Consider the following 27,254-nt stretch of genomic DNA (forward strand, 5'->3'; position numbering starts at 1 on the left):
TGACGATGCGCGAAACTTTATAATATAATTTAACGTTCAACGGAAAATGGAGAGAGCGATTCGTTTTCGTTAACCGCGTCCGAAAGGTAACGGTGGATTACGATTTCGTAAAACGTCGTTCCGTCGTCGTCCCGAACGGCGCGTCTCTTGGGGGTTCACCCCCGCGTCACGTTGGAGAGGAAAGGGCGAAAGCGTTACCCAACGAGGCGAACCACGTGGTCGAACGAGAAGTTCCGAGTCCGGTCCATGGATCGAGGAACGGTGGCGAAGTCCTCGTCAAAATAGGTTACGATCCGCCTAAGTGGCGCGCGCCCGGAGTCGCATAACTTCCGCGAGAGCGCGCCTCCGCGCGGACGCGACCTCGTGTTTACGTTTGCCAAGGTTTACGCTTCCAAGAATCTTCTATCACCAAGTTCATTGCCTGAGTGCAACTTTAGGGGGCTACGAACGAATTTTTCTTTTCTACGTTTTTTTAAAAGCCCGGGGGAACGTCGCCGCATCGTGGATTCCTGAGAATGGCCGATTTCTCGGCGCTTAAGAGAGCCGAGTTTTAGACGGGAGGAAGCTAGCACGGCGGCGCGAGAACAAAACCGAGGGAAAGCGTCGAGACCGGCAACAACCTCGGGATTCTAGAACTTTTCCGTTTTCTCGGTCAACCTCGGAGTGCCGCTCGCGCTCGTTTCCCCTCGTTGCAACGATTATCCTCCTGTATGTAGGGTTCCGGGAAAAAAAAGAAGAAGAAAATGTCGCGACTAGCCGGTCTTCCCGGCCGCTTACGTAGTTTTACTCGCGTTTGGGGCGTGCGCCCGACACAGCGAGTTTTTGACATAAGCGCGTATTTGCAGAGAGCGAGCAGGGGTCTTGGGAGAGCGGACTGTCGTACGAGTGCCGGTCACTTCTCTTCAAGGCTCTGCACAACTTGATCGAGCGGTGCCTGCTGTCCCGTGACTTCGTCCGCCTTGGAAAGTGGTTCGTGCAGCCGTACGACGGCTTCGAGAAGCATCGTTGTAACAGGTACGTCTTGGGCCGAGCATCCGCGCTCTCCACCGAAGGGGAGGAACTTTTTCGGACTCGCGTCTTTCCCCGAAAAGAAAGAACCCGGGATCTTTGGTCGACATTTTATCCGGGCAGATCGAGAATCCAAGTGGAAAGATTTCTATTTGGGGCTTCGGACGATATTTCTAATTTAGCCGGGACGTACCGCTTTAAGTAAGTGGCGTTCCGTATGGCACCCGTCCTCGCGGCCGAATCGATTTACGTTGCGAGCCACTAAGTCGAAGAGTTTCCGTTTATTTCCGTTCGAGTTGACTCCACCGAGCCGAAGTCGGTAGCTTGGTTGTGCTCTAAGAAAGCGTTGCGTTTGCAGCAGTCATCTGTCCTTCTCCTTCGCGTTCTTCGTCCACGGGGAGAGCACGGTATGTGCGAGCGTCGACGTCAGGCAACATCCCGCGGTGCGCCATCTGACGCGGACTTGCCTGCAGCGGACCCAGACCACTCAATCCGGCGTTAAAGGTACTCTTTTGCATTACTCGGTACCGACCCGTCTTTTTTACGGTCGGTCGCGATCAAGTCACTCGAGTTCCCATCTTCCGTCCCTCTTTGGGGTCGGCACGCGTGCACCCTCCGTAGCGTTTACTTGTTGCACGCCCTGTAGCGTACCGTTGACACGGAGCAAATAAGCAATAAGCTGAAAATACCTGCGGTGCCGTCACGCGTGACCGAAATAGAATCGTACACGGAACGAGTCGGTCGAAATTACATTTAGGGATCGTAACGCGGAGAGAACTTTGTGCGTATATTTATATCCGAGTGTTGGAGGTTCCCACGGTATACCCGTACCACTTAATTACGAAAAACAATACCTGGGGTTCTTCGAAACTCCCTTTCTGCCTCTTTCCCGGTGTTTTTATTTACCGAAGTTATGAGTGGTATCGAGTACTACCGTACGAACGCAAATATCGTAAATGTATGCTGCATGTATATGCACCGTCCATCTATATTGCGATGGTTCCAATTATTGTATCGAAACGCGCATCGCTCTTTGAAATGACATCGAGCCATTTTTACTCTCCCAATGCGCTCGCCACGACGGAGCAACGATTCGTTCCCACGACTTACGGTCCAAGGGTTAACTTTTCTTAATCCACGCGTAACGATCGTCCGGCGCTTTTCCTCAGTGATCCTGGCGCCCTACGGCCTGGCCGGCACCCTCACCGGTCAGGTGGGCCGCGTGGACGGCCAGCTCCTGGAGGAATGGCGGCACTTCTACCCGATCAACGGCGCCGCGGGTGCCGCGGGCGCCGTCGACTCGGGCCTGCCGCCCCTGGTGGAGGTCCTCGTGGGCGGGGTCCGGATGCGCTACCCCTCCTGCTACGTCCTGGTGACCGACATGGACGACACCCCGGGTGAGGCGCCGCTCTCGCCGCCCTACAGCCCGGCGAGCTACGACCACCCGCTCTCGACGCAGCGCGACACCCGGCCGGCCACCGAGCTGCCGGAGCGCGTCTGGGCCGAGTGCTCCCTCGCCAAGCCCGGCGAGGCCAGCCCCGAGCCCGGCACCTGGCACTTCGTCGACCCGACCCAGAAGTCTTCCTGCACCTGCTCCAAGTGAGTACGGCCCCCGAGGTCTTGCCTGCGAGTCCGACGCGACGCGCGCGGGGACGACGCCGACGCGATCTCCGAGTCTTTTCGCTCGAGTTGTTAAGGGGGATGCGACAGTGGCGTTACGGAGCTTTTGTTTCTCAAACTTTTCGCCGAATCCTTTCGAACTCGGAGGCTGCAAGGAAGGTCTCGGTTCCCACGAAATTTCAATTTTATCAAAATCAAATTTAATGGGCGTCGGGACTTTCTTTACGGCCTTCGAATTCACGCTGTAAACTTGGAAACGATTCCGTGCATCCACTTCGAGGAAAAGTTTCACGTGCGATTGACTCCTCGGATGCCACTTTCGCGTCCCCTTAAGGTGGCCTCGAGCCGTTATGTTCGAACGGGACACCTTTTTTAAGGGCATGCCACGGAACTGGCTGGAATTTTGCCACGTGATTCGCGAGGAACGTTCCGATGCTTTTAACGTTTCGATCACAAAAAAATATTGATTGGACCCAATTTTGTTTGAGGATCATGACGTTGGAAGTGTCGGGAGGTTCCTGGGCCAATTGCGATGCCGGATCTTCGTTTTTTATTTTTCTGTCATTCCGAGTTTGTTATGGAATGAATAATTGTCGAGTAATGACATTTTCGTTAGAGAAGCGGCCTCGCGGACGACCGTTCCAATCTCAGGACGAAGAGGTCCTCCTTCCTTCGTCGTCCCCGTTGCGTCAAAGGAATGTCCTCCCTCGACTAGTCCCTCCTCGTCATCGTCGTCGTCTTAGTCGCCGGTTGTAGAGTTAGCGGTCTATCCGTTTTCTTCCTCCTTTTTTATCTGGTAGAGGCATGTCTCGAAGGTAGCGTAATAGACTTTGCTTGCCGTAAAATGAAAGTCGTCCGCGATCTCGCTTTGGAACGAGGAAATGGATGATTCTAATTTACCAGAGTTTCAAATAGAAATGTGCAAACAGAGTCACGTTTATACGTATGTGTAATGAAAAGGGTAAAATTTTAGATACAGGAATATTTTTCTCCGTGTACAGCTAGGTGTAGATTAAGCATTTCGTTGTCGCAGCTGCATCATGAGCACGTGAAATTACCCGACGCGATTACGAGTAGTTTGGCAGCGGCTGACTCAGTATCTGCATGTAACTCTATGATTTTGCCTCTCTGCGAAATTAAGGCTGATTGCTCGGTTTATTTCGGATACCATTGTTTCCTAATTCCTTATTGTTTGCCTTTCGAAACATCTAAACGTCTTTAAAGTGACGCCAACCACAGGTGTTTCCCTTTCACTCGAGATTATTCTTCCTTCCGTTCCTTTCTCTTTTTCAGAGACGCGGAAATGTTGTTAGTCATTTTGAGGTACCGGGGTAGAGTCCCAAAAAAGGTTCCCTTTAAAGTCACCTTTCCTTCCTTTTATTAACACCTCTGTATGCACTTTCTCCAATATTTCAATGCAATTTCAATGCAATTTCTCCAATATTTATACGACGAAAAGAATTAATAAATCATCTGGAACAACGCAAGGCAATGTAGAATGTTAACCGTTTTATCCATTCGAAAATGTTACATTTTTTTATGCGTTCCTTGCAATAGCGTCCGGTGATCCACTTTACACATTTAAAGCCCCCTGGAAATGAAACATGCATCATCTGCAAAAGTATGGAACGTAATCGATAACGAGGACGATTACGGTAACTTTTTGGAGAGTTGAATTTCAATATCTCGTAAATTAAAAGATGAGAAATTGAAAGAAATTTTTCTCGTGTCCAACTTTGTCATTTTTGGGGACAGCAAAGTACCGTTGATTTTATAGTATCCATTAAAATATTATCGGTTGTCCATTACGGGAGAATAAACCCGTATTAACGGTATCGACCATCGTTCGTTCGGTTACAGCGAAATACGGTCGTTCGACTTGAAATTGACCAAAACTTTCATCTATCGGCATCAAAAGTTTAAAATTGATTCTAATTACGCGAAGCATCCTCGAATGAAATAGTTACGTCGAATTGGGCAAGTTTAATCTACTCAGCCGCGATAGTTGAAACGTACGTTCTTTGTGGCTACACGTGCTGCCGAGTTCTATGCACCTCTTTCGTGTGGTAAGGACCGCAACCACGATGACGTCCCGAAATATACGTACGCGTCGACGAATACGAACAGGGTCCACCGTAAGCTAGTGATTTTGAAAGAACTCGATTAGAGATTGCCCTTGTCCGACGACACGTTCGATGACGAGGATGACGATGGTAGCGGTGGTGGTAACGATGATGGTAACGATGATCGAATAAAATGCATTAAGAGAAAAAGAGAGACCAACTCTCGGAAGTGCAGGAAGAGACGCTAAACCCGTCGGTTACAGGTGGTCGACCCCCGGGGGTTGGAAGGGCCTGACCTCTCAGGCTCAGAGGGTAGAGAAGGGTGGAAGGAGGGCCGTACCTTTCCACCGGCGCTCCACCACCCAGTGGGACGCGGGTCCCTCCGCCCCTGCCAATGGCCCAAGGTGGGTAACGACTCGCTTCACTTTTCCCACCCGACAGGCTTCTTCCCCCAAATTTCCCTCTCGGGGATCGTCGCTTCTTTCTCCAGACTTTGGGTGTCCGGTCGTGGTTAAAGTAAATCAACGTTCAGGGTAGGCCCGACCCCATGAAGTAGGATAGGGAGAGACGTCACGCCAATGGTCGGTTCCACCGAAAGTGATCCCAGAATCGGGATCCAGGATCTCAGATTTTCGCTGATCTAACGACGCGAGTGCTACGCGCGAAACATGAGGGAACTCCGATCCTACGTCACCGAAACATTTGCTACCGACGTAAATTATCTAAAAAGTTTTTAATGTTGCAGTTAAGGTACGCAAAGCGAAACGATAATCCGCGCATGATATACGGAATGTGATGTTCTTAACGCGATAAAGACTAAATTAAAGACGGACGATAATTTTGTATTGCAAAATTTCATGGAGGTGGCGCTCTCGGCCCTAGATCGGAAAAAATCTGAAAATCTTGAACCCTTAAAGTAGAGACGATTTCAATACGTGGCGTTGTATCTCCTTATCCTACTTCGTGCTCGACACGACGACTCTTGAACATCGATTCGACTTTGGCGGCCGTTGCGTTTACAGTTCATGCCCCGTTTGGTCGAAGCCTTTTACCCTCCGCATCTTGCCAACCGTTTAAAACCCTTTGCCACCATTGCCGCGACTCACAGCTCACGCCCATGTGGCCCCATGATGTCCAATGGTATCAACTAAGCATCTATTCGCCCTCATTGCTTCTAATCTCTTCCTCTCACGGCGACGTCATAATTAACGTTCACCGATCACCGCATACTCGTCGACGTAATCGAGGGATAACAGGGGCATTTTTCGGACACTTGATGAAATTCTCGCACCAAAGAAAAACAATAATACCGCTACAAAGACGGAGCGGCGGAAGAAGTTATTGTCTTTCCAGTGAAGAAGGCTTAACGAATCGGTATACGAGCTGGTGAATAAATTACTGAATAAACAAACCTATTTGTACATAAAAAGTAAAACGGTCAAGAAGTACTGGCCCTAAATATATGAGCCATGGTGTACGTATAAACGCATAATGAGAAAGGTTGATCGATTTCCCTCCTCAAAGTACGGCTTTAACTGCAATCTTCGCTTCGTTTACGAAAATCTAAAGTTACCGTATCAATAGTTTTTTGACAATTTGCGTTTAAACGTATACGCGGGAAGGTGGTTACCATGTAACGTTGCAAAAAATGCGATACTTCCTAGGACAATACATTGCAATCATTTTCTAATATGGCAGCCATTTAAGGCGCGCGCTATTTAAAAAGATAAAGGGGTACGAGTACCTTTTAAGGTACATGATAACCACAAGTCGTTACAATCTCCACAAGATATGTCGGTCATGATACTTGTACCTTATAAGGTACATAATAACCACAAATCGTTACAATCACCACAAGATATGTCGGTCATGATACCCGTATACTTCTTCACACATCCTTGCAAAAACGCTCAATTAAACGCGTTGAATTAGTCATGTTGCTAAATCCAATAAATTTTATTTGATTCAAGATATTTTTGGTGAAATCAAATATTCAATGAATATGAATATTTTTCCGGTAATTAAATGTTACCCGTTTGTTTAAATCAATCATTCGTGTTGCAGACTGTCAACTAAACCGGTCGCTGCGTAATCAAAAGTTGTAAAAGTCAGGATTTTGGGCCTGACTTTCCTGGGTCCTTAAATTTTGCACCATTAATTAACTGGTCATTAACTGCATTGCATTCGAAATTCGTTACCATTGCTTACCTTTGTCGGTACTTCTGCATGTGCACTTTATTACCTCCATTCTTTGCGAATGTCTTCTAGCTTTCGGACTTTCACAGGATCATCAAATCGAAAACCTCTCAGCAGTTCCTTGACCCATCAAATTCATCCTTTTCCTTGGTTCCAAAACTTTCCTTTTTTTTTCCTTCATGAACCGAGTGGTTCACGAAAAAAAACCCGACCTTTGCTCTTCATTGCTTACTAATTATGCAATTATCAGTTAGGTCATTACGGCCCATCGCTTTCTAATTCTTTCATTCTCATTTAATTATGGATCATAGATAATTCATAAGTTAGCGTTAAATTGTACGTACGATCGAGCATTTATCATCAGGTGAGTCGACTAAATGGCTCAATTTTGACATTACATGGCATTTTCAAATTTAAAAGTACACTGTTAAAAAAAAATATTGAAATTTGATACGATTTGTTGAAAATTTTATTCACCTTGATATATTAATTGTACGACATAATATTTATGTAATTTAAATACGTACAAATTTAGAACACGAGGGGGTTAATCTTTGTATCCAATTCAATCATTTTAGTACAATCTTATGCATCGATAGGGCATGAATTTTATAAATATTTTTAACAGGGTAAACTAATTCGTTCGTAAGGCCCGTTACGCACGCCTCGTGTATCGGTCGATGGAATTGCAGAAAATTTAGTAAGGCGCCGATCGGTTGACCAGTTTTTACCGTTATGCTTCCGATTACCGTCATACGAGATATCCGATACCGCTTTAAGGCCGATTCGGATCCGTCCGCTTGCGGATACGTCACGGATACGGAACGGACACGGAGCGGACACGGGACGGATACGGGGAAGAATCGGCCTTAACAAGGAGCAAAGTTTGACAGCCGATCGGCCCCCGAGGGCGTGTCGTCGCCTTCCGGAGGAAATAACCAGCTTCCGTCCGGCAGGTCGCTGCCGAGCAGAACGGAGGCGCCCGGGACCCCGCTGGGCGGGCCGCCGTCGTACTCGCGGGGGCCGCCGACGGGCGGCGACTGCCTCCCGGTGCCGTCGGCCGGCTCGCCGGGCTCGCCAGCGCCCTCGCCGCTGCCGACGCCGCACTCGGAGCCGGCGTCGGTACCGCCGGCGGACCCCACGATGCCCACCCTGAGCCCGCAGCCGCCGCCCAGCCACGCGAACACTGCCCCGCCGATGACGCCGCCCCAGGGCCCCAAGTCGAGCGCCTCCTCGACGGCCTGCCATCCGCACTCCTCCAGCCCTTCGCCCGGCCCGGGCCCCGGCCCCGGTCCCGGTCCCGGTCCCGGCCCCGGCCCAGGTCCCGGTCCCGGTCCCGGTCCCGGCCCCGGCCTCGGCCTCGGCGCCGGTCCCGCCCTGAAGCGGCCCATCCTCGCGTCGCGCGAGTACGAGGGCGCCCTGCTCGAGGACGAGCAGCCGCTCTCTTGGCTCTACGACTACTCCACGCAGGAAGCATGGCTGAACCATCCCGTCAAGCGGTTCAAGGGCGCGCCCACGGCGCCGGCCAACCTGAGGCCCGGCAGCCTGTACCCGCCCTGCGCCGCGGCCTCGGCCGCTGCCGCCGCCGCCGCAGCAGCGGCCGCCGCGGCGACCGCCGCCACGGCCCAGCACCATCTGCAGCCCCGCACGCCCAAGCTCGAGATCAAGCAGGAGCCCAGCGTGCCGCTCGCGGTGAGTAGGCGCCGCCTCGGTTTTTCCCGGCTTTTCCCGGATGCGGAGTTGCGAAATTCCGGGTACGATCGCGGTCGGGATTCCGGAGTGCAGACGCAGGGGGCGCGACCGGGAGGATTCCAGCCGATCGTCCCCAAGGTCGAAGAGATCGAACGTTGGTCTCGTTGCAGGGCGAGGGTCCGGGCGGCAGGACGGACCCGTACGAGTTCGACGCGGCCGGCGAGGACAACGGCGGCACCGGCGTGGACGGTCTGCGGCGGCAGAGGGACGACCCGCCGAAGCCGGGCTCTCTGTTCACCAGCGAGGGCTTACAGGCGTCCTACAAGGACCTCGACCAGATCTTCGACAACTCCGACCCCGACACGTCCAGCGACGAGACCGTAAGTGCAGCTAGGAATTTTAGGAAACCTCCGCGGCCGAGGTAGCGCGTCGCTCCCCTACTGACGCTTCTCCGGATCCCGACACGCAGGGCTCGTCGCCTGAGAGACTGTTACCTCCGCAGAACCTGAACCAGCTCCAAGTACAAACCCCGCCGGGCTCGAACAAGTCCGGGGGCCTGCACGAGGACGCCAGGCTGGACGGGGCCACCAAGCACAACGGCCGCGGCGTGGGCTCGCTGCGCCCGGAGGAGCTCTCCAAGATGTTCCCCACTCCGCCCTCCCTGGAGCACAACCCGGTGGCCTCGCCCTGCCAGCTCAGCGACGCGCCCATGGACCAGACCGAACTGGCCGCCCCGCAGCGGTCTCTGCGCCATCTGCCGGACATCTACCCCAACATGGGCTCGCCCCCGGAGGAGCCGATCGACGACTGGTCCTACGTCTTCAGGCCCATGCCCGTCTGCAAGCTGGTCGGCTCCTCCAAGTACGCCCCGCTGACCAACCTGCCCAGCCAGTCGCTGCCCTCCGTCACGTTGCCGCCGCACTGCGTCTACAGGCCTTCGTGGCAGTGCGGCCAGCCCGCCTCCGTGGGCGCCGAGAAGCAGCCCCTGCCGCCGACCAGGCCCAACTCCGTGCAGCAGCAGCAGCAGCAGCACCAGCACCAACACCCGCACCAGCACCAGCACCAGCAGCAACAGCCGCAGCAGCCGCAGCAGCCGCAGCAGTCGCAACCGCCGGTGCAGTCGCAGCAGCAATCGCAACAGCAGCTGCCGCAGCCGCTGCCGCAGCCGCCGCCGCAGTCGCAGCCACCGCCGCAGTCGCAGCAGCCTCCATCGCAGCACCAGCAGCACCAGCAGCACCAGCAGCATCAGCAGCAACACCAGCAAACCTGTCCGCCCAGTCCGGCGCCGCTCGGCGCGCCCTACAGGTCCGCCACCCTGCCCGGCAGGCCGCCTCCTCCACCCTACGACCAGCCCAGCCCAGCCACCTCCACGACCTCCTCCTATCTCAACAAGAACCTGAACAGCATCGAGGCCGACACCCCCGGACCCACCCGAGCCCCGGAGTCTAACTCCCTCGTGGTGAACATCCTCCTGGGCGACACCGCGCTCAACATCTTCCGCGACCACAACTTCGACAGCTGCAGCCTCTGCGTCTGCAACGCCGGCCCGAAGGTCGTCGGGAACATCAAGGGCGCCGACGCCGGGGTCTACCTGGCGAGCGCGTGGAGCAGCGGCGGCACCCTCTTCCAGGACGACGACCAGATCAAGTGCAGCTGCGGCTTCAGCGCCGTGGTCAACCGCCGCCTGGCCCACGGCGCCGGCCTCTTCTACGAGGACGAGATGGAGATCACGGGCATCGCCGAGGACCCCGCCGAGAAGAAGAAGAGCTCTCTGGGGAGCATCGCCTGCGGCGGCGCCGCCGGCAAGCCCCCGGACGGTCTGGACGCGATCCCGTCCGGCGTCCTGGAGCTGCTCAGGGAGCAGTGCCTGATCGTCCAGAGCTCGGCCAGCAGCCTCTGCAGGGCTGCCAGGATCTACGCGAGTCCGAAGGGCCCCGCGCCTCTGGCCACGACCGTCAACGCTCTGGAGTTCAACGACGGCAACGAGGTGTCCCTCGCCGCCCTGGACCAGGGCAAGGTCGACGGCTCGCAGAACGAGCGCCCCGGCCGGGTCAACGGCGTCCACCGGTGGGCCTTCCTCAGGGCGAAGGGGCCCCAGTGCAGCGGCGACATAGTCAGGATGATGAGGGCCCTGCAGCCGCTCCTGCAGGAGGCCGTGCAGAAGAAGTGCACCACCAGGATGTGGGAGGCCCCCTACACCGTGGCCGGTCCCCTCACCTGGCGACAGTTCCACCGGCTCGCCGGGAGGGGCACGGACGACCGCTGCGAGCCGCAGCCCATCCCGGCCCTGATCGTCGGCTACGACCGGGACTGGTTGTCTCTGTCGCCCTACGCCCTCAGCTACTGGGAGAAGCTGCTGCTGGAGCCTTACGCCGGGCCTCGGGACGTGGCGTACATCGTCGTCGCCCCCGACAGCGATCCCGTCATCGGGAAGGTCAAGTCCTTCTTCAGGGAGCTGTCCACCACTTACGAGGTGCGTCGAAACGTCTCTTTCGTCCTCCCTTCACCTTTCGGTTCTCCAACTTTCGGTTCTCCGTCGTGCGGGACGAAAGTTGCCCATTCCGAGACGGGGTTTCAGTTTATTTGTGAGCATCGAATCGTCACCCTTTTCAGATCTGCCGTCTGGGAAGACACACGCCCATCTCGAAGGCGCTGCGAGACGGTATCCTTCGAGTGGGGAAATCGGCTGTACAAAAGATGTCGAAGCAACCGATCGACGAGTGGTTCAAGCTTCTAGGCGAGAATCAGACCGGGGAATTACTGAGGCTCTACGCCCAAGTGTGCAATCATCGGCTGGCACTGTACCTCACCCAAGTGATTCAGGACCGCAGTCTTCTGGATCCCGGGGACTCGCAGGCTTCTAGCAAGCAGCAATCGCAATCTGCCGTGCCAGCGGTCGAAACTATGCCTGCCACTCCTGACAGCACCGGTGCTGTCAAAACGGAACCTGTCGGTATGTTTTCCCATCTGAGTCAAACTTTTCTTATAGCACGGTAGCCCGTTACGAGACCCGTTTTAAACGATCAAACGGTTCGTTTCCTTTTACAATTAATTACCGTTCGCCCTCTTCTTGTCATTCGGTATTCGCGCAATTTGTGTCATTTAAGTCATTCCTTGACAGTTAAGCGCTTTCCATGCATGGGCGAATTCATAAACGCATACTTAACTTTACACCTTTACATACGGTACGGGTCCTATGTAACGCGATTAAAAGATTGCCAAAAAAGACTCAATTGTGACATGAAAACGTATGCGTCTTGAATTTACTCGAAAACTACAGGTATGCGTTAACTTTTATGCGAGGCGTAAGGCTTGTTTAAAGTGCACGTTTTGGGGCAGGTATTTCTCGTTATTTCTATACAGAATTAAATCGTTAAAAATGGAATCCAAACGATGAAGAACAGTGATCAGATTTTAGTTTTATCCGTCTTCTTACTTAGTTATTTTGTGCATATAGCGCAACAATTTTACGTTTCCGTTGTTTTCGTTTACATTTTTTTGCCCTCCTAGTCTCGTATAACGCGGAAAAAATTTTCTGATTCGTTTATACATTTGTCCACAGAAGGTGAAAACTCCCGAAGCGAAACACCCTCCTCGACCACTACGGCCAACTCGAACGCGTCAATGGGCAACGTTACGCCGACTTCGCAGACGACTTCCACGACGACCACCACCGTCGGGCCCGACGAGGAGGTGGTGGAGCCTCCGTCCGTGGTCGTCTACCTGGTGGAACCATTCTCCTTCGGAAGCGTCGAGAATCCAGATCGCCGAAGATTGGCGATTCTGGCCCTTCTACGAGCTTATTCCGCCGCAGTCAATAGTATGCCTGAAAACATCAGGTCCAATATTAACGTTCAAGTAAGCGAGGCACCAACGTACCGAACGTTTCATCCACTGAGACGTAGTTATGATTTTAAATATCTACTCTCTCTCTCTCTCTCTAATTTTTTTTTTAACTAGAATATTTGAAGTAATTGCGAAAAAATCTAAAAATAAGGCTAAAATAATAGATCGTTACATTCGGGATTTTATTTCTACATTTTCTTGCTATATTTCATAGTTTTGTTGATCAATTGAACCTCTTCCTCAAGTTTTCTTTGCGTTTGTTACAATCAAGCGATATTGTCATTGCAGCTGATATCTTTGGAGAGCATAATGGAACTAGGACGTGCACGTGAAAGGCGAAAAATTCAAGACGAAATGAGAGCTCTGGCGCTTAATGTGTTCTTGCAAGGAAGACGATTGTTGAATCACAACTCGACGGTGAAGAGTCTGACTGGCTTCGGCACCGCCGCCGCTGCCGATCTCTTCCTGAAGAGCAAAGACGTAAGCTTTACCATAACGAGTACCGTTATTAGCCGAGGAAAACTAAAAATCTTATGTGAAGATCAAAATGAGTTCAGCAGTTTTACCAGTTCGAGAACGAGAGATAATCACGGCAGTCCGTTGTCATATTTGCCTAATAAATTGGGTCTAACTATAGCAAGCCATTGATACTTAAAAGGCAATAGATTGGTTACTTTCCGAATGCATTTAGTTACTTGAAAGATTGTCAGAAAAGTACTAAAACTTCCCGATCTTCCAATCAATGTGGTCTTTCTCGCCTAATTTCTACCTGTGGTCCCTAAAATAACTACATAGAGTTATAATTTTAGACGACGTTCCTTTAAACCACGATAATTGCATCGCAGGAACATCACATCAAAATTGGACGAATTTTCCCTGCCTAAAGGCAGAGACAGACCGAGCGAACATTTTTCTTCAATCGTTGGGCAACGTACAAGTTCGCTTAGCGTGATCGCGTTGCCAAACGATTTAACAATTGCAGGCACATCGATGTTTTTTTACACAAGACATGAGAATATCCTTCAAGAGACACACCGTCCTTGTACCCCAGCGCTTACTCATACCTCGCTTTTATGGTCGCTTTTAAACGTCTTGTAGTTAAGGATGGTCGGATCGCTATTAAAATACCGATACCGATACCTTCTTTTAAGTTCACTTTTAGTCCAAGTACCATTATTGCGAAACGTGGTACGACAGTGTCGGAAAAAAGGAAAGGCGATTTTAACGCAACACCATCAGCAAGACCGACAAATTTAATTTCTCTTAAAGTCTCTGGAATTGATTTCATCCGCTACATTCATTTTTCCTACGTTATCGACGTCGTTCGTTTCCCCCCTATCTCGGGACGATTTTGACGGTCAAAGCGAGATAGAAGTCCCCCTACCCACTTTTTAAGAAATCTCTTTTAATCCAAAGGTTCTCAAAAAGAAACTGCAAAAGAAGGTATGAAAAGGCTCCGCTACCAAAATATGTCATTTATAGCCGCCTTTAAGACTATTTCTATCAAAGCGCCGCAGTGAGGTATGAGTAGGGCCCGTACCTTGAGAAAAAAAATTCATTGAACCAAAGAAATATTTTGTTAATTCCAAGAATAATTATATGACCGAAATAAATTGTCATAATTCCGAATAACGTTGCATTCTATTTATTCGAGTTAAATAATTATTCTTCCGGCTTTAATTAGCGGCATATTTCTTTGGTTGATGTTTCTTTCTCGGGATAAACTACCAAAAGATCTTTTAGCAAGAAAAGCGAGGGAAAAGCGAGTAAGGGCCTAAATATTATATGTACGGGCAAACCCTTTCCAGTCGCTTGGTAACCCTCTTCCAACTGTACATCAGGAACGAAATCGAGCTCCGTACAGGCTGTACGCTCCGGCCTACGTTTTGGCACCCTTGAGGGCCAAAAGCGAAGCGCCGGAGTCGTTCGGCATAGCAGGACCCGAGGAGTGCGCCGTCCTCTACCTGAGCTACTGCCTCAGCGAAGATCAGTCGTGGCTGCTGGCCGTGGCCACCGATGACCGAGGCGAGATCTTCGAGACCGCCACCATCAACATCGACGTGCCCAACAGAAAGCGACGGAAACGAGCTTCCGCTAGGCGCGTCGGCCTGCAGAAACTCATGGATTTCATCCTCGGCGTCATGTCGCAAGGGGTGAGTCTTGGACGCGCTTCTTTATCCGACCACTGTTTCCACGATCCGTCGTTCTCCGGAATAGTTTGAGGCGGCTGCATCCGTCCCGCGACCGTTCTCCGATCCTCTGGAATGCCTTCCCTCCCAAGTTTTATATAACGATGTTGTCAATAAATAATGACGAATTCGGTGAGGTTGCGGGCGCGAAGTACTCCGCGTACGCCTTTCGCAAAAATTAGTGAATCAACGTCGATTTGATCACATTTCTTAATGTATTTTGTTTAATAATTTACAGTTTTAAAGTTTAACTTTCTTCAATTTCATGTTAGGAATTCGCAAATACTTCCTAGTTAAGCGGGCATTTCTTAGTAAATAATATATCGATTGTTCTACCAAGGCAAATTGCTATATTAGGGAAATGACATGATATTATAAAACTGCTCCGATATGCTCCGATATGCTCCGATATCCTCGTTAATCGTATGTCATTTCGTAGGTGCAGCCGTGGAGACTAGTAGTCGGTCGAGTGGGTCGCATCGGACACGGCGAACTGAAAGGGTGGAGTTGGTTGCTCTCGAGGAAGGCACTTCTGAAGGCTTCGAAACATCTGAAGGAGATATGCGGTCAATGCAGCCTCCTCTACCCGTCGGCGGCACCTTGCGTGCTCAGCGCCTGCTTGGTCTCTCTCGAGCCGGATTCCACGCTTCGCCTGATGGCCGATCAGTTTACTCCGGACGAGAGGTTCAGCCAGGCCTCGGTCAATTGCCAACTGTCCACTCCGCAAGACGTTACGTGCACTCATATACTCGTCTTTCCTACCTCCGCGACGACTCAGGTAAATCGACCGAGTACCTTGTCCGGTAAACTTATTCACATCCCAGAATTCGGGATATAATCGAGTTACCTGGGATTTCCTAGCTGCAATGCAAATTCCCCCGTAATCGCCGCCAATTTTGGAGTCCACCACCGCGCGTGCTTCATAAGTTACCGGATAAATTGATCCGATCGTTGTGGAATCGTTACGGGTCGTTACGGGTCGTTACGGGTCGTTACGGGTCGTTACCTCGAAGCCAAAAGGGTCATCGAAAATATTCGGTCTTCCAGGTGGAGATATATTTTGTGTACGTGAAAACCGATTCGTATGTTCCAGTCCTCTCAGACCGCGTTCCAAGAGCAGCACATAAACGGTCCGGAGTTAGGTGACGACGAATTGTTTTACGTGTTAAACGATGACATGCCCGAGGGAATGGAGGGTATGGGCGATTTCAATGACATCTTCAACGTGTGGCCCGAAGCCGGTGCCGGAGGGGGCCAAAGTCCCGGGGGCAGTCCCCATCGTCCGGAAGGATCTCCTTTGGGCGGCGACGGTGGCGGCTCCGGATTAGGAAATCACGACGGACCCGGCAGTCCATTCCCGTGCAACAATACTCCGAGAGTAAGTTCAAATTGATTACGGTTAAACGTAATTAACATGCCGGAACATCCTCGTGCTATGACGCGGATCGTCCATTGTCAGCGGCAACGATATTTGTGGAGGAAGAAATAAGGGTTGAGGCTGAAAAGCTATAATGTAGCTTATAAACAGCCCGTCGACTGTAGTATAAAGCTAAGTTTTCTTGACCGGAACCGCGTTCGAAGTTCCGTCAAATATTGCCATTCGAATTTAGTCGGCTTAAAAGTGGAATTCATTGGAATTTTCTTCTCTTAGGTAGCCATAGCGGAACAAGCGGAGGAAGTGGGAACGTTGTTGCAGCAACCACTGGCTTTGGGTTACTTGGTTTCCACGGCACCAACGGGTCGGATGCCGAGTTGGTTCTGGGCAGCTTGTCCGCACCTCGAAGGTGTATGTCCCGTATTCTTGAAAAACGCTTTGCACCTGCACAGTCCTGCCATTCAGCAGAACAGCGACGACCTGCTGCAACAGCAAAGCGCTCTCACCGTTCATCCTCTCGATTCACAGTATACCACCGACGTACTTAGGTTCGTTACCGTACTTTTCATGTATTTTATATTACAGTAGGTAGTGCTTTTTTCTTCTTGGCGAAACGTTCCGATTAGGAAGATAATATTTCCTATTGTGGAATTATAATTCTGACTACGAAGAGTATGTTTCCGCGTTCCATTAACCGGATACGAATCTTATTAAAGCCTGTAACGAGGCTAAGGTGTGACTAAAAAATGCTCTACCGCGAAAGTACTCTTGCCCGGTTTCGTCGGTCCTAACCGCAGGGTTTTCCGTTCGACAGGTACGTGCTGGAAGGTTACAACGCGCTCTCCTGGCTGGCGGTGGACACGAACACGAAGGACCGACTGTCCTGTCTGCCGGTGCACGTGCAGGCGTTGATGCAGCTCTACCACGCGGCCGCTGCTCTCGTCTGACCCACACCCTCACCCCTTGTAAAGCGACGCGAACGCCACCTCTCTCAAGCACTCGTTATCGTACCGCCGTCACTTGGGGCTTTGCGAGAGCAACCGGAGCCGCGCGACCCGAGCCTCCTCCTGTCGTTCCGGGTCGCCATTCTCGCGGGGAACGCCCGAGCTCCGGGAGGTACCGGTGGGCTCCTGCCACCCGCGTCCGGCACGCGGGGAACGGACAGATCGGGCGATCGGTTTCGGAGCGATGTCGGAACGATGTCGGAGTACCGACTACCGAGAAAGGGGGCCCGTCCTTCTCACTTCTTCGGGAAAATGGGCGAAGCGCGGTCGCGATGGTCGTGGACGACGGGAGGAATCGCGTCGCGCCGTGGAAGGCTGCGCGGTAGGATCTATTTACACTTTTTCTAATGCAGCAGACATATTCAAATTAGATTACACTTTGTGTTCGTAGAGGTTAATCGATAAGGAAGGACCGGAGGCGGAGGGAGGAGGAGGAGGAGAAGGAGAGAAAGTGTTGGAACAAAGGGGAAAATAACGTGGACGTTCGAGGAGGTATCGCGAATTGTTCGACCAGAGGACGCGCGACAAGATATCCCACGAAAATTCACCCGTACGACAAAATATCTACGCGATGAAATGCCTCGGGACAAAATAAGGGAAGAAAGGAAGTTTTTTTTTGGAAGTTCATAATACATTTAGTAGGTTCGTCGGGGCCCAACCAGCGTAGAAGTATGTTATATTTTGTTTTACTTCTGTTCGCGAAGGAAGACATTGGGGAGATATTTTGCATGTATTTTGACATGTTTCGATGACGTAACGATTTCTTTCGAGCGAGCCTCGTAGTCTCGATATCGTTTACGCTTCGACGTAACGATTCGAAGCCCTGATCGAATTTGCGTTCTCGCGTTATTTTAGATATTTCGTTGCCCGGTTACTTTCCCATGGGAGTTATTTTCTGTCCGACACTTTGTCGTCGGTTTTCTTGTCGGGAAACCGATAGAGGGGACGCGAGGAACGCGGGGTGCAAGAAAATGAGAAAAAGAGGGAGAGGGAGAAAAGAGGCCAGAGCGACGTCGAGTCTACGAAATCGGTCCGCAATCGTCTCTCCGTCGTTAGATAGTTGAATTACGAATCACGCATGGATCACCATGGAGGAGGAAGCTGACCGAATCCAAATGTTTTTACTTGTAAATTGACTTTTGTACAAAGCCCTTTTATTGTATTAATAGCGACGAAGTAATATAATGATATTACGTTGTTTTTTAATTTTATATAGATGATATAATACGCGGAGGAAAAACTTTGATTCTCCCGTAGCACTTTTCTCTGCTTTACGTTTCTCCACTCTTTCTCTCTTTCTCTCTTTCTATCTCACTCCCTCTGTCGAGGTCTGCGTCCCCCTTCTTTCTACCGTTTCGTTTCCCTGTTTTTTTTTTCTTTTCCCTTCTTACACTTGGTCGTAGGTATCGGAACTTGCCTCGTACAAGCCCCTAGATGGTGACACGAGGAAAGGAACGGAGAGAGAAAACGGATGTTAAGATATTAATGGCCGCGCGGGTGATTGGGTCGCCTGTTATCACGTTTCCTAGACCCAAAGAGCCTCCGGACTTTTCGATAATGCCGTTTGACAAATTTTATTCGAACTAGGTGATCTATACATTATACATATTACGATCATAGGGTAAAGTATTGTTTTTACGATAATTTATCAAGTGAGACATCGCCGAGATTAGGTAAATCGAGCGAGAGGATGGGAGGGAGAAAAAGGGAGCAAAGGGAGAAAGATAGAAAGATAGAAAGATAGAAAGAGCGAAAGAGCGAATGTGAGAAAATGAGAGAAAGAGAGGAAAGCCGACGTATACCTGCCGTTCTCTGGAGACAGATAGAGGTCGAGAAAAAGAGGGGAAGGATAGGAGAGAACGGGCGACGTAGGGCGAGAACGAGAGAAAGAGAAAAGGAGCGAACTAGAGGCGCGTCTGAGTGAAGCCACGGTGGCCAACAGCGTCAGTCGCATAGTACAAATATGACTTGTACATAGGAACCCTAACCCTTACTTGGTTAATTTACTCTCTCACGGTACAGACACACGACTCCGACATTGCGCGCACGTCGCGCTAACACTCCACCCATCTACCCACACCCACACACCCAACCCTAAACAACACACACGTACACACTCGCTCTGTATCTATAGTATTTATTACTTGGGTAGTACGTCATTATTGGGATTATTATTATTATTATTAAGTAGCATGCACCAAATGCTNAATCGAGCTTCCATAATTTTATATTTTTTATATTTTATGACTACCGTCGATTGTGGGACATGGAAGTTCTATATGTAGGAAGAATTCAAGTACTGACTCCTTTGGTATCGGTTTCTTATTTTCCATTAGGTTTAGTATTTTCCCATGCTTTAAACCATAAAGTCCTTCCTTGTACCTCACTTTTATGGGCGCTTTAAGGGTCTCTTAGATAAATACGATCGAACCGCTGCTAAAGGACGCCGTACTAGTACCTGTTACCTGTACCTTGTAACTGTTTTGATTTTCTTGATTGATCTTATATGGTACCGATAATAGTTGGTTAGGTCATGGCGGAAATCTAAATAATCAAGAAATATGGTCCTACCAATGTAGGGCACACACATGGGAGAGAAGTCATTAGTGAATTTGTTTTGTGGTTTCTTTTCCAAGATACCGTTAGATAATGACTAAAGCATGAGGTGTCAACGGAATAACTGGCTTAATTGGGTGAAATACACAAACATTGAATGGAAAGCTCCGAAATCGCTAAAAGTATTATATTGGCAGAGATGAGTTGGGAGATTGCTCACGGGCAGGATCGTGCGATCGCATCCTGTGCTGCCCTCTGGTTTCGTATCATATCTTAATAGTAGTAGATAAAGTCAAATGGAGCGTCACGAGTGTTCTTCCCTTACCATCAAAAGCGAGCAGTATCGGTAAGCGTAGGTAAGCCACCACCGTCAACTGCCGCATGGTATTACCATGACGAGTACGTGAGCCGCCAATAGCGACTGTGCGAGCTTCTATCAGAAATTCGTTGCGCCGCCCTTGGGGGCAAAAAACGGTGAAAGCTAACGTACGAAACCAGAGGGCAGCACAAGATGCGATCGCACGATCCTGCCCGTAAGCAATCTCCCAACTCATCTCTGTACCCACCAGGAGTTGCCAGGAGTGGTGTGGTGTTCGATAGTTGACCCGATTATTTCATTTTTTAACGTCGTGATGGTAGATCTCGTCATATCTTGAAATAATCAAACGGTTTTCTGAATTCTCGAATAATACGATGTCTCGGCAAGCTACTTAAACATCGCGCCAACAATTTTTTCGTTCTTTTGGCCGGATGGCGCCACCCGCTTCGCATTTATCCCGTTTTCAAATCAATTGTATAATCGCAAATTTAAGCAGTCCTTATCCTAAAGAAATATTGTAGTTGATTCAAGTAATAACGTAATCGAGACGTCGTCACCGGGCAATTTCTTACTTGGTTGTAAGATCGTGGGGTGCTTCGTCGACAGCGCGGGTGAATTTCTGTCGAAGTCGTTGATTGGAGTGATGGGAAACGGCGTCTACGAGCGATCCTGATTCGCGGAATTCTTCGTACACCTGTCAGAGGAGGATTTTCGAAGGTCACTCCCGGAAAATGTCCCTTGCCAGGCGCGTCATCTTCATTTGATACGATGTCCGACTCGAATTCGCCGAAAGCCGAGACCGGTAGCCCCAGTTCGTTGGGGGATTTGAGAAGATTTCGGTTCCAGAAGCGGCAAGCAAAGAGGATGAATACGTGTAAGAAATTTCTCAATTTCTGACAACAATTCACGGAATTACGAGCATCGCTTTAGACAACTTCGGCTAAATGTCTTGGTACAGCAGAAAGCCTATCCCTTTTTGTTTCGTACGGTATATCTCAAACAAATGCTCGAGAATGGATTTAACTGGACCTTTAAACACCTTTAAATTATGACACGCGACGTATCCGTTTACCCTAACTTCTCTTGTCCGTGAGCAAAGCATCGAACGCTTCTTTAGATTCATTGGATAGTAATTGTAATGGGTATTTTAAAATGTTTCGGTTAACCGTAATCCGAAGCTTCTATGAGCCATTCTAGTACTTAGAGCGTACATGCATGTTAGGAAAGATTTTCACGGATATAAATTAACATTGAAGCCGTTTCGTCGTTTTTCTCGTGCACGAGATATCTTATTATTAAATGTAATTTCTTCTTTGTTGTGTACACGATCGTTGCTCGTTCGAGTAGAATTAATATATTTACAGTTTATGTTATGGAAATGTTTGAACGTCGTATACTCATAATTTAGAAGCCTTTGAATATTTTATGCTTGCAATTTGAATCTTTTAAGGTGTTTTAACATGATACGAACATCTTTAGCCATGAAATTTTGTCCATTTTCTTTTATCTTTAGCCGACGATGACAGTAACATAACGAGTCCAGAGATACAGATCAGGCGTAAAATCGTCAATCGTATAGAAGATAGCGACAGCGATGCTAGCAGCCCGATCAAGCACCAGCCATCTAGTTCAGATGTAAGTGAAGACAATAAAACCAAAGAGAAAAATTTCAATCCGAAGTATCCGACTGGCTTGTATCCACGAGAAGATATTGCTGTAAGTGTTTCTATTTTGTGCATAAACATGTCCTATAATTTTGATATATTTTCTTATTTGTAGCACGTTCAAAAGGTATTAAATAATACCAAGTGGAACCCAGAAGAGGCCAAAGAGGTATTAACGAGCAATGGAAAAAGGCATATCGAGCACTCACCAAGGGTTAGCCATAAAAAGCGTCGGAAAAATGAACAGGAAGAAGAAGTAGACATTGACTCGGATGAAACCAATTACAAAAGTAAAGTATTTGACAGGTTTGTAATCTACATTTTTAAATTTTAATTATGTATGTTAAAAATAGAAAATTTATAGGTAATACTTCTCATCAATTTTTATAACGCTGTCATTTTTAGTGATGAAGACTCCGATGTGGAAGTATCGGATGTTCTAACGGGTGATAAAAAGGCAGTTTTAGAATTTATGCGAAGTGCCTCATTGTCCGAACTTCTCTTGATGCCACAGTGTTCTCAAAAGAAGGCACAAGCCATCGTCGAAGCACGCCCATTTGACAGCTGGAGTGACATAGTTAAAAAATTTCAAACTACAAAGTACTTGGATACTGAACTTCTCAATTCTGCACAAGTAAGTTACATAAATTAAATTATTTGATAAAAATCTATCAAGGTTGATAATTGGTATTCTGACTGTCAAAAAAATCATGATGTTTAAAAATAAAAATCAGTTGATGTATATTGATGATTTTAATCGGGATTTTATTAAAATAATTTAGATCAGATCAATCTTGAAATCTATGCCATTAGAGTAAGCAATCGTTAGTCTGTTTTTTTTTTTTTCATCTTAGATGTTGTTAGCCACAAGACAAGTTGTTGAAATTCTTATGAAGAAGTGTTTGCGACTTGCTACAAATATGGAAAGGGCAGTGGCTGCCGGTGCATCTACTATAAAACAACAGCCCAAAAGTCTTGCATCGGGGTTGACGTTGGCACCATATCAAATGGTTGGTCTAAATTGGCTAGCAGTACTTCACAACCACAACGTCAACGGAATATTAGCTGATGAAATGGGGTTGGGAAAAACTGTGCAAGTCATTGCATTTCTTACTTACTTGAAAGAAAGTGGGTTATTGGATGAGAGAGATGGGCCTCATTTGTTGGTAGTTCCAAGCTCCACCATGGGTGCGTATTAATACAAAATTTGTATATAATATGATATTTATTTCAAGAACGTTATTTATACGTTTTACTTTGAAAACTCGTAGATATATGATTTACGTAATCATTCTTACCCTTTATGAGAATCAATGTCGACTACAATTAATTTTGCGTTGTGTTATAGAATTAGTAAGAAATTTAACAAATCCTATATGCTTTGTTTTTGTAAATAATTTTAATGTCTGAACAGAGAATTGGAGTAACGAACTGGAGCGATGGTCGTCTATTTTAAAAGTTGTTAAATATTATGGCTCCCAGGATGAGCGGAAAGAAATGAGAATGGGATGGCGTAATGGCGATTTGGACGACGTGGACATCATATTAACCACTTACAACCTTATCAGTAGCACGCCAGAAGAGCGCAGGCTCTTTCGTGTAATGCCAATTCAATATGTTGTCTTTGACGAAGCACACATGCTCAAAAATATGAGTACAATACGATACGAGAACCTTGTTAGAATTAACGTAAGATATCGTCAATACCATTTCGGTAAATGGCTGGGAATGCAGAGAAGGATCGTAATAACGCTCTTCTCTTCAATGTCATTTTGTTTTAGGCAAAGCATAGAATTCTACTAACCGGTACTCCGCTACAAAATAACTTGTTGGAACTAATTTCCCTGCTGATATTTGTGATGCCTTCGATGTTTGCCGGAAAGCAAGCTGACTTAAAGAGCCTATTTTCGAAAAATCCTGCAAGTATTTTTATGTTCAACTGAGCTATAGTTTTGGTGTTACTTAAGGTTTCTCGTAATTATTCAATGTTACATCTGTTTGTTCATTAGAAAGTCCTGGCCGAAAAAGGAGAGAAGGATCGACCCATGTTTGAACGCGAACAGGTCAAGAATGCTAAACTCATTATGAAGCCTTTTGTTCTACGTCGGTTAAAAACCGAAGTTCTACGTGATCTACCGATTAAAAATGAACAAGTTATCCGATGTCCCATGACGATACATCAAAAGGATATGTACACAAATTTAGTTGCTGAATTTTCGGCCGAGGCAGGCCTCAACGCCGACGTCAATGGGGTTGGCATGATGATGCAACTGCGAAAGCTCGCCAATCACCCTCTTCTCGTTCGAAATTATTACGACGAAGAAAAATTACAGGTTCAATAGAAGTCTATTTTAAATACTTAAATTTATACTCATATTACGAGCAAAGAGGTAAAGTTGGAATATCGATAAAATCTCCTGGTTAGATCATTCATACGTGTCCTGCATTTACGTTCTAGATTATGGCAAAGAGGTTAGCAAAAGAACCTGGGTATAAACAAAAAAATCCGCAATACGTCTTTGAGGATTTGTCATGGATGTCCGACTATCAGATAAATCAACTATCTAGAACGTATAAGAGTTTGGCTGGTCATGGTTTACCACTTGACCTCATTCCTAAAGCTGGAAAATTAAATAAGTTGGATGAGCTTTTGCCTGCATTAAAAGAAGGAGGTCATCGAGTGCTGATATTCAGCCAATTCACCATGGTCCTGGATGTTCTAGAAGAATACTTAACAATTAGGAGTCATACGTTTTTAAGGTAAATTTCTCTATAACCATTTGAAGAAAGAATTGAACGAATTGATTAGTTAACAGTACTTTTCTTCCATTAAAAAAAAGCTTAATTATTTTTTGTCTAAAAATCTAGTCTGACTTGAATCTTATTGTTTTCCATGAAATATAGACTGGATGGCCAAACGCCGGTTACGGAAAGACAATCGATGATCGATGAGTTCACAAACGATCCGAGTATATTTATTTATTTACTTTCGACGAGAGCGGGTGGATTGGGCATTAATTTAACAGCTGCGGACACTGTGATAATACATGATTTGGATTTCAATCCATACAATGATAAACAGGCAGAAGATAGATGTCATAGAGTTGGCCAAAAGAGGTCTGTTATTTATTTACATATATATTTATTAAATATCATGTATTAACTGTGTTGTCGTTATTTTCCTTGAATTTTTATTTAAATAATTATAAGTTGTTTAAAGTGTAATTGATTCACAGGCCAGTTACAATAATTAGATTGCTAAGTGAAGGTACGATTGAGGAAGGCATGTACGAGATTGCACAAGACAAACTTTCATTAGAGAAACAGATCACCAACAATGAAGGTAAATATATAGTTAATTTAATGGTCATTGCATGCTTGAATTATTTAGTGTCATCGAAATTAATGGTTCATGTGTAATTACATTATTTGCAATCGGTATGACAAATATAGTTTTAATTTTCTTTTTTCAGAGAATGAAAGTACGGATAAGAAAAGCGTGCTGAAATTGCTCAAGATGACCCTGGGAATAGATATTCATAATAAATCACTATCGTTGTCACCATCGAAAGGTACAGCAAAAGGTTTTGTTGATGACAAACGAGATTATGACCTAGAGTTTTAATATTTGTCTAATAATAATCGGTCGATCAATGAATATATTGGTTTTTGATACATTTTACTTCTAAGTTTTATTTGGAAGTCAGGTTATTACTCAGTGAGGAATTGATAAACCAGTTGTGACTGGTCTACTCCAATTGTGTATATTGGTCATTGAATCATTCCCTTATTTATATAACTGTATAATTCATAATAATAATGATGTGATTTTTTACTAAACCGTTAGTGTCTACGAATAATCTGTCAACAATGGAATTCCGCGATGTCACCGTAGGACTTCGAATCCGTTTTCGGCCACTGAATCCTTCCCAAATCCCTTACCGACCATGGTCCAGATAAATGAACATCTCTCAGCAAACCCCATCCAATATTTGAACTTTCAATTCCTCGATAGTACCATTCTCGGGAATAAAATTGGTAAAATGTTACCCTTCTACTTTGTTTGTAGATTTATTATTAAGAATCGTGTAAATAAGTTCCATTTCGTGATGAAAATATATTACAAAAAGAATTTTCTTCTGCTAGTTTCCATTGCGTGGCGTCGACCTTGAATGATCCATTCGTATTCACCGTATTTACTATCAAATGTCCCTTGCTGCAACGATCTTAATTTCAAGGTAAACCTTGGCCCTAATTCTCTCAATTTAGGCTTTCCTGTGTCAGGATTAAATTCGTATCTGAAACAGAAAGCAGAACGTGTTTTACCTTTACCAAAACATTTTAAATACGCATTGACAAACGAATTTGCAAGAGTTCATCGATTTAACAGTAACTTAATTGATAAATCCTTGGAATCAAACTATAAAAAGTATTTGAAATGGAAATCTTAGTATGAATTCTCATCTCTTCCTTTACATTATCATTCAATCGTTTAAAATCCACTGCTTTGCTGAACATTTAATCCTACCAAAAGAAAATATAAATAAACATACCTGTGGTGCCTGAAGAATATGTAATCACGTTGATTGTGAAACGTAACAGCTCTTCTACCCCTAAATTCTGGTTCATAGTGAAAGAGTGCACCAAGCATCCTTCCTATTGTATGGCCTAATCGAGTTGTAAAATTGTTTAATATGACCTCTGGTCGGTGTTCCGTTATTTCCTTATGACTGCGCTTTAACTCTGGTGTTATTTTGACATTGCTGAGTCTAAAATGTGCAGTAGGTCCATCTGGTAAATGAACAATCAGCATACCATCTTTATATTGGGTAAGGAAAAATATGCTTCTTACTTGTAAAGGACAAGAAAATCGAACAAATAAACTTTATTACATAGGGGAATCATATAACATTTTGATATATTTTTTTTCAAAGGATACTAGGTTGCTTCATATTTTCATTAATAATAATTATATCGGTGTAACTATTGGCAATGGCACTTTTAACCATTTTCTTCACTCCAGACCGATTTCGGAAGAGCGAGGTGGAATTTGGAATCATTCTAGATAGTTCTCTGCCGAATATTCTTGTTTTCTTGAGCGGATTATCGGAATATGTGATCAAAACTTTAGGTTCATAAGCGTGTTTATAATAATCAGCAAACTCATCGTGTTCAAAGTCTATTTTAATTTCCTCGTTATGTTCATCTTCTATGTTACCAAGAACAGTAGTTTCGTCCTTTTCTCTCAAACTTTCAATGGTATGTGGAATCCGTTTGGGCCCACCCTCTTGTAATCGTTTCTTTTTATTTTCCTTTTTCAATTTAATTTTTTCCTTTCTTAATTTTTCACATTTTTCGTGTCTCACAGTTTTGCACTTGATGTGATTAAAATTGCTAACAGAAGGAAGCAATACTTGCTCGTTAGCCTGAGAATCACTAGTCGCTTCGTGTCTTGTTTCATTTGGGTCACCTGATCTTTTGGTTAATTTTACTTGACTAAACGGATTTCTCCTCAAATCCTTTATTTTCATTATAAATGTTTTCAGTTTACTCTCGCTACGTGCGCTATATATTATTTTTTTGCACGGGTTACTTTCTGGAAATTTGGTACTGCACTCTGGTAAGCTGTGATAAGTTCGGTTAACACAGGTTAGGACCACGGGCAACAAGACATATGACGAAGCCCAAGGCAGCGATGAGTGTGAACTGATGTGAGCATAAC

General features: G+C 46.9%; 3 protein-coding genes across 7 annotated transcripts in view; 2 read left to right on the plus strand and 1 right to left on the minus strand.

Moving 5' to 3' along the window:
* Window positions 1-18,974, plus strand: part of LOC105698274 (mediator of RNA polymerase II transcription subunit 13) — a 29,209-nt gene extending 10,235 nt beyond the window's left edge. Inside the window, exons 3-17 of one of the 4 annotated variants that reach the window (XM_023434098.1) lie at window positions 846-1,014; window positions 1,367-1,512; window positions 2,178-2,607; window positions 4,955-5,095; window positions 7,844-8,579; window positions 8,750-8,959; window positions 9,082-11,052; window positions 11,193-11,532; window positions 12,142-12,437; window positions 12,714-12,905; window positions 14,234-14,578; window positions 15,054-15,392; window positions 15,708-15,992; window positions 16,266-16,537; window positions 16,804-18,974. In XM_023434098.1, the coding sequence (XP_023289866.1) occupies window positions 846-1,014; window positions 1,367-1,512; window positions 2,178-2,607; window positions 4,955-5,095; window positions 7,844-8,579; window positions 8,750-8,959; window positions 9,082-11,052; window positions 11,193-11,532; window positions 12,142-12,437; window positions 12,714-12,905; window positions 14,234-14,578; window positions 15,054-15,392; window positions 15,708-15,992; window positions 16,266-16,537; window positions 16,804-16,936 (6,005 nt within the window). In that variant the 3' untranslated portion in view covers window positions 16,937-18,974. The remainder of the gene's footprint in view (window positions 1-845; window positions 1,015-1,366; window positions 1,513-2,177; window positions 2,608-4,954; window positions 5,096-7,843; window positions 8,580-8,749; window positions 8,960-9,081; window positions 11,053-11,192; window positions 11,533-12,141; window positions 12,438-12,713; window positions 12,906-14,233; window positions 14,579-15,053; window positions 15,393-15,707; window positions 15,993-16,265; window positions 16,538-16,803) is intronic. The other 3 variants (XM_023434100.1, XM_023434099.1, XM_023434101.1) reach the window with 3 other exon arrangements.
* Window positions 18,975-20,162: 1,188 nt separating this feature from the next.
* Window positions 20,163-25,214, plus strand: LOC105698319 (SWI/SNF-related matrix-associated actin-dependent regulator of chromatin subfamily A containing DEAD/H box 1 homolog). Of its 2 annotated transcripts, none has more exons than XM_012422488.2 (12): window positions 20,163-20,742; window positions 21,382-21,584; window positions 21,648-21,838; window positions 21,938-22,166; window positions 22,387-22,720; window positions 22,947-23,221; window positions 23,314-23,451; window positions 23,542-23,865; window positions 23,991-24,292; window positions 24,437-24,649; window positions 24,769-24,875; window positions 25,006-25,214. In XM_012422488.2, exons 1-12 carry the CDS (start codon window positions 20,637-20,639, stop codon window positions 25,155-25,157), a joined length of 2,574 nt encoding a protein of 857 aa, XP_012277911.1. In that variant the 5' UTR covers window positions 20,163-20,636; the 3' UTR covers window positions 25,158-25,214. The 2 variants fall into 2 exon arrangements, with proteins under 2 accessions (XP_012277911.1, XP_012277912.1); XM_012422489.1 differs by having other exon boundaries at window positions 20,637-20,742; window positions 21,382-21,503; window positions 25,006-25,157.
* Window positions 25,215-25,587: 373 nt separating this feature from the next.
* LOC105698321 (probable ribosome production factor 1) lies at window positions 25,588-27,249 on the minus strand. The gene is made up of 3 exons (XM_012422491.2): window positions 26,472-27,249; window positions 26,086-26,350; window positions 25,588-25,830 (listed from the first exon to the last, which is right to left on the minus strand). The coding sequence occupies exons 1-3, from the start codon at window positions 27,061-27,063 to the stop codon at window positions 25,653-25,655; spliced, it is 1,035 nt and encodes a 344-aa protein (XP_012277914.1). The 5' UTR covers window positions 27,064-27,249; the 3' UTR covers window positions 25,588-25,652.
* Window positions 27,250-27,254: the final 5 nt, after the last annotated feature.

The sequence above is a fragment of the Orussus abietinus genome, unplaced genomic scaffold (genome assembly GCF_000612105.2).
Source record: "Orussus abietinus isolate OABI.00-Male unplaced genomic scaffold, Oabi_2.0 scaffold14, whole genome shotgun sequence".
NCBI classification, from domain to species: Eukaryota; Metazoa; Arthropoda; class Insecta; order Hymenoptera; family Orussidae; genus Orussus; species Orussus abietinus.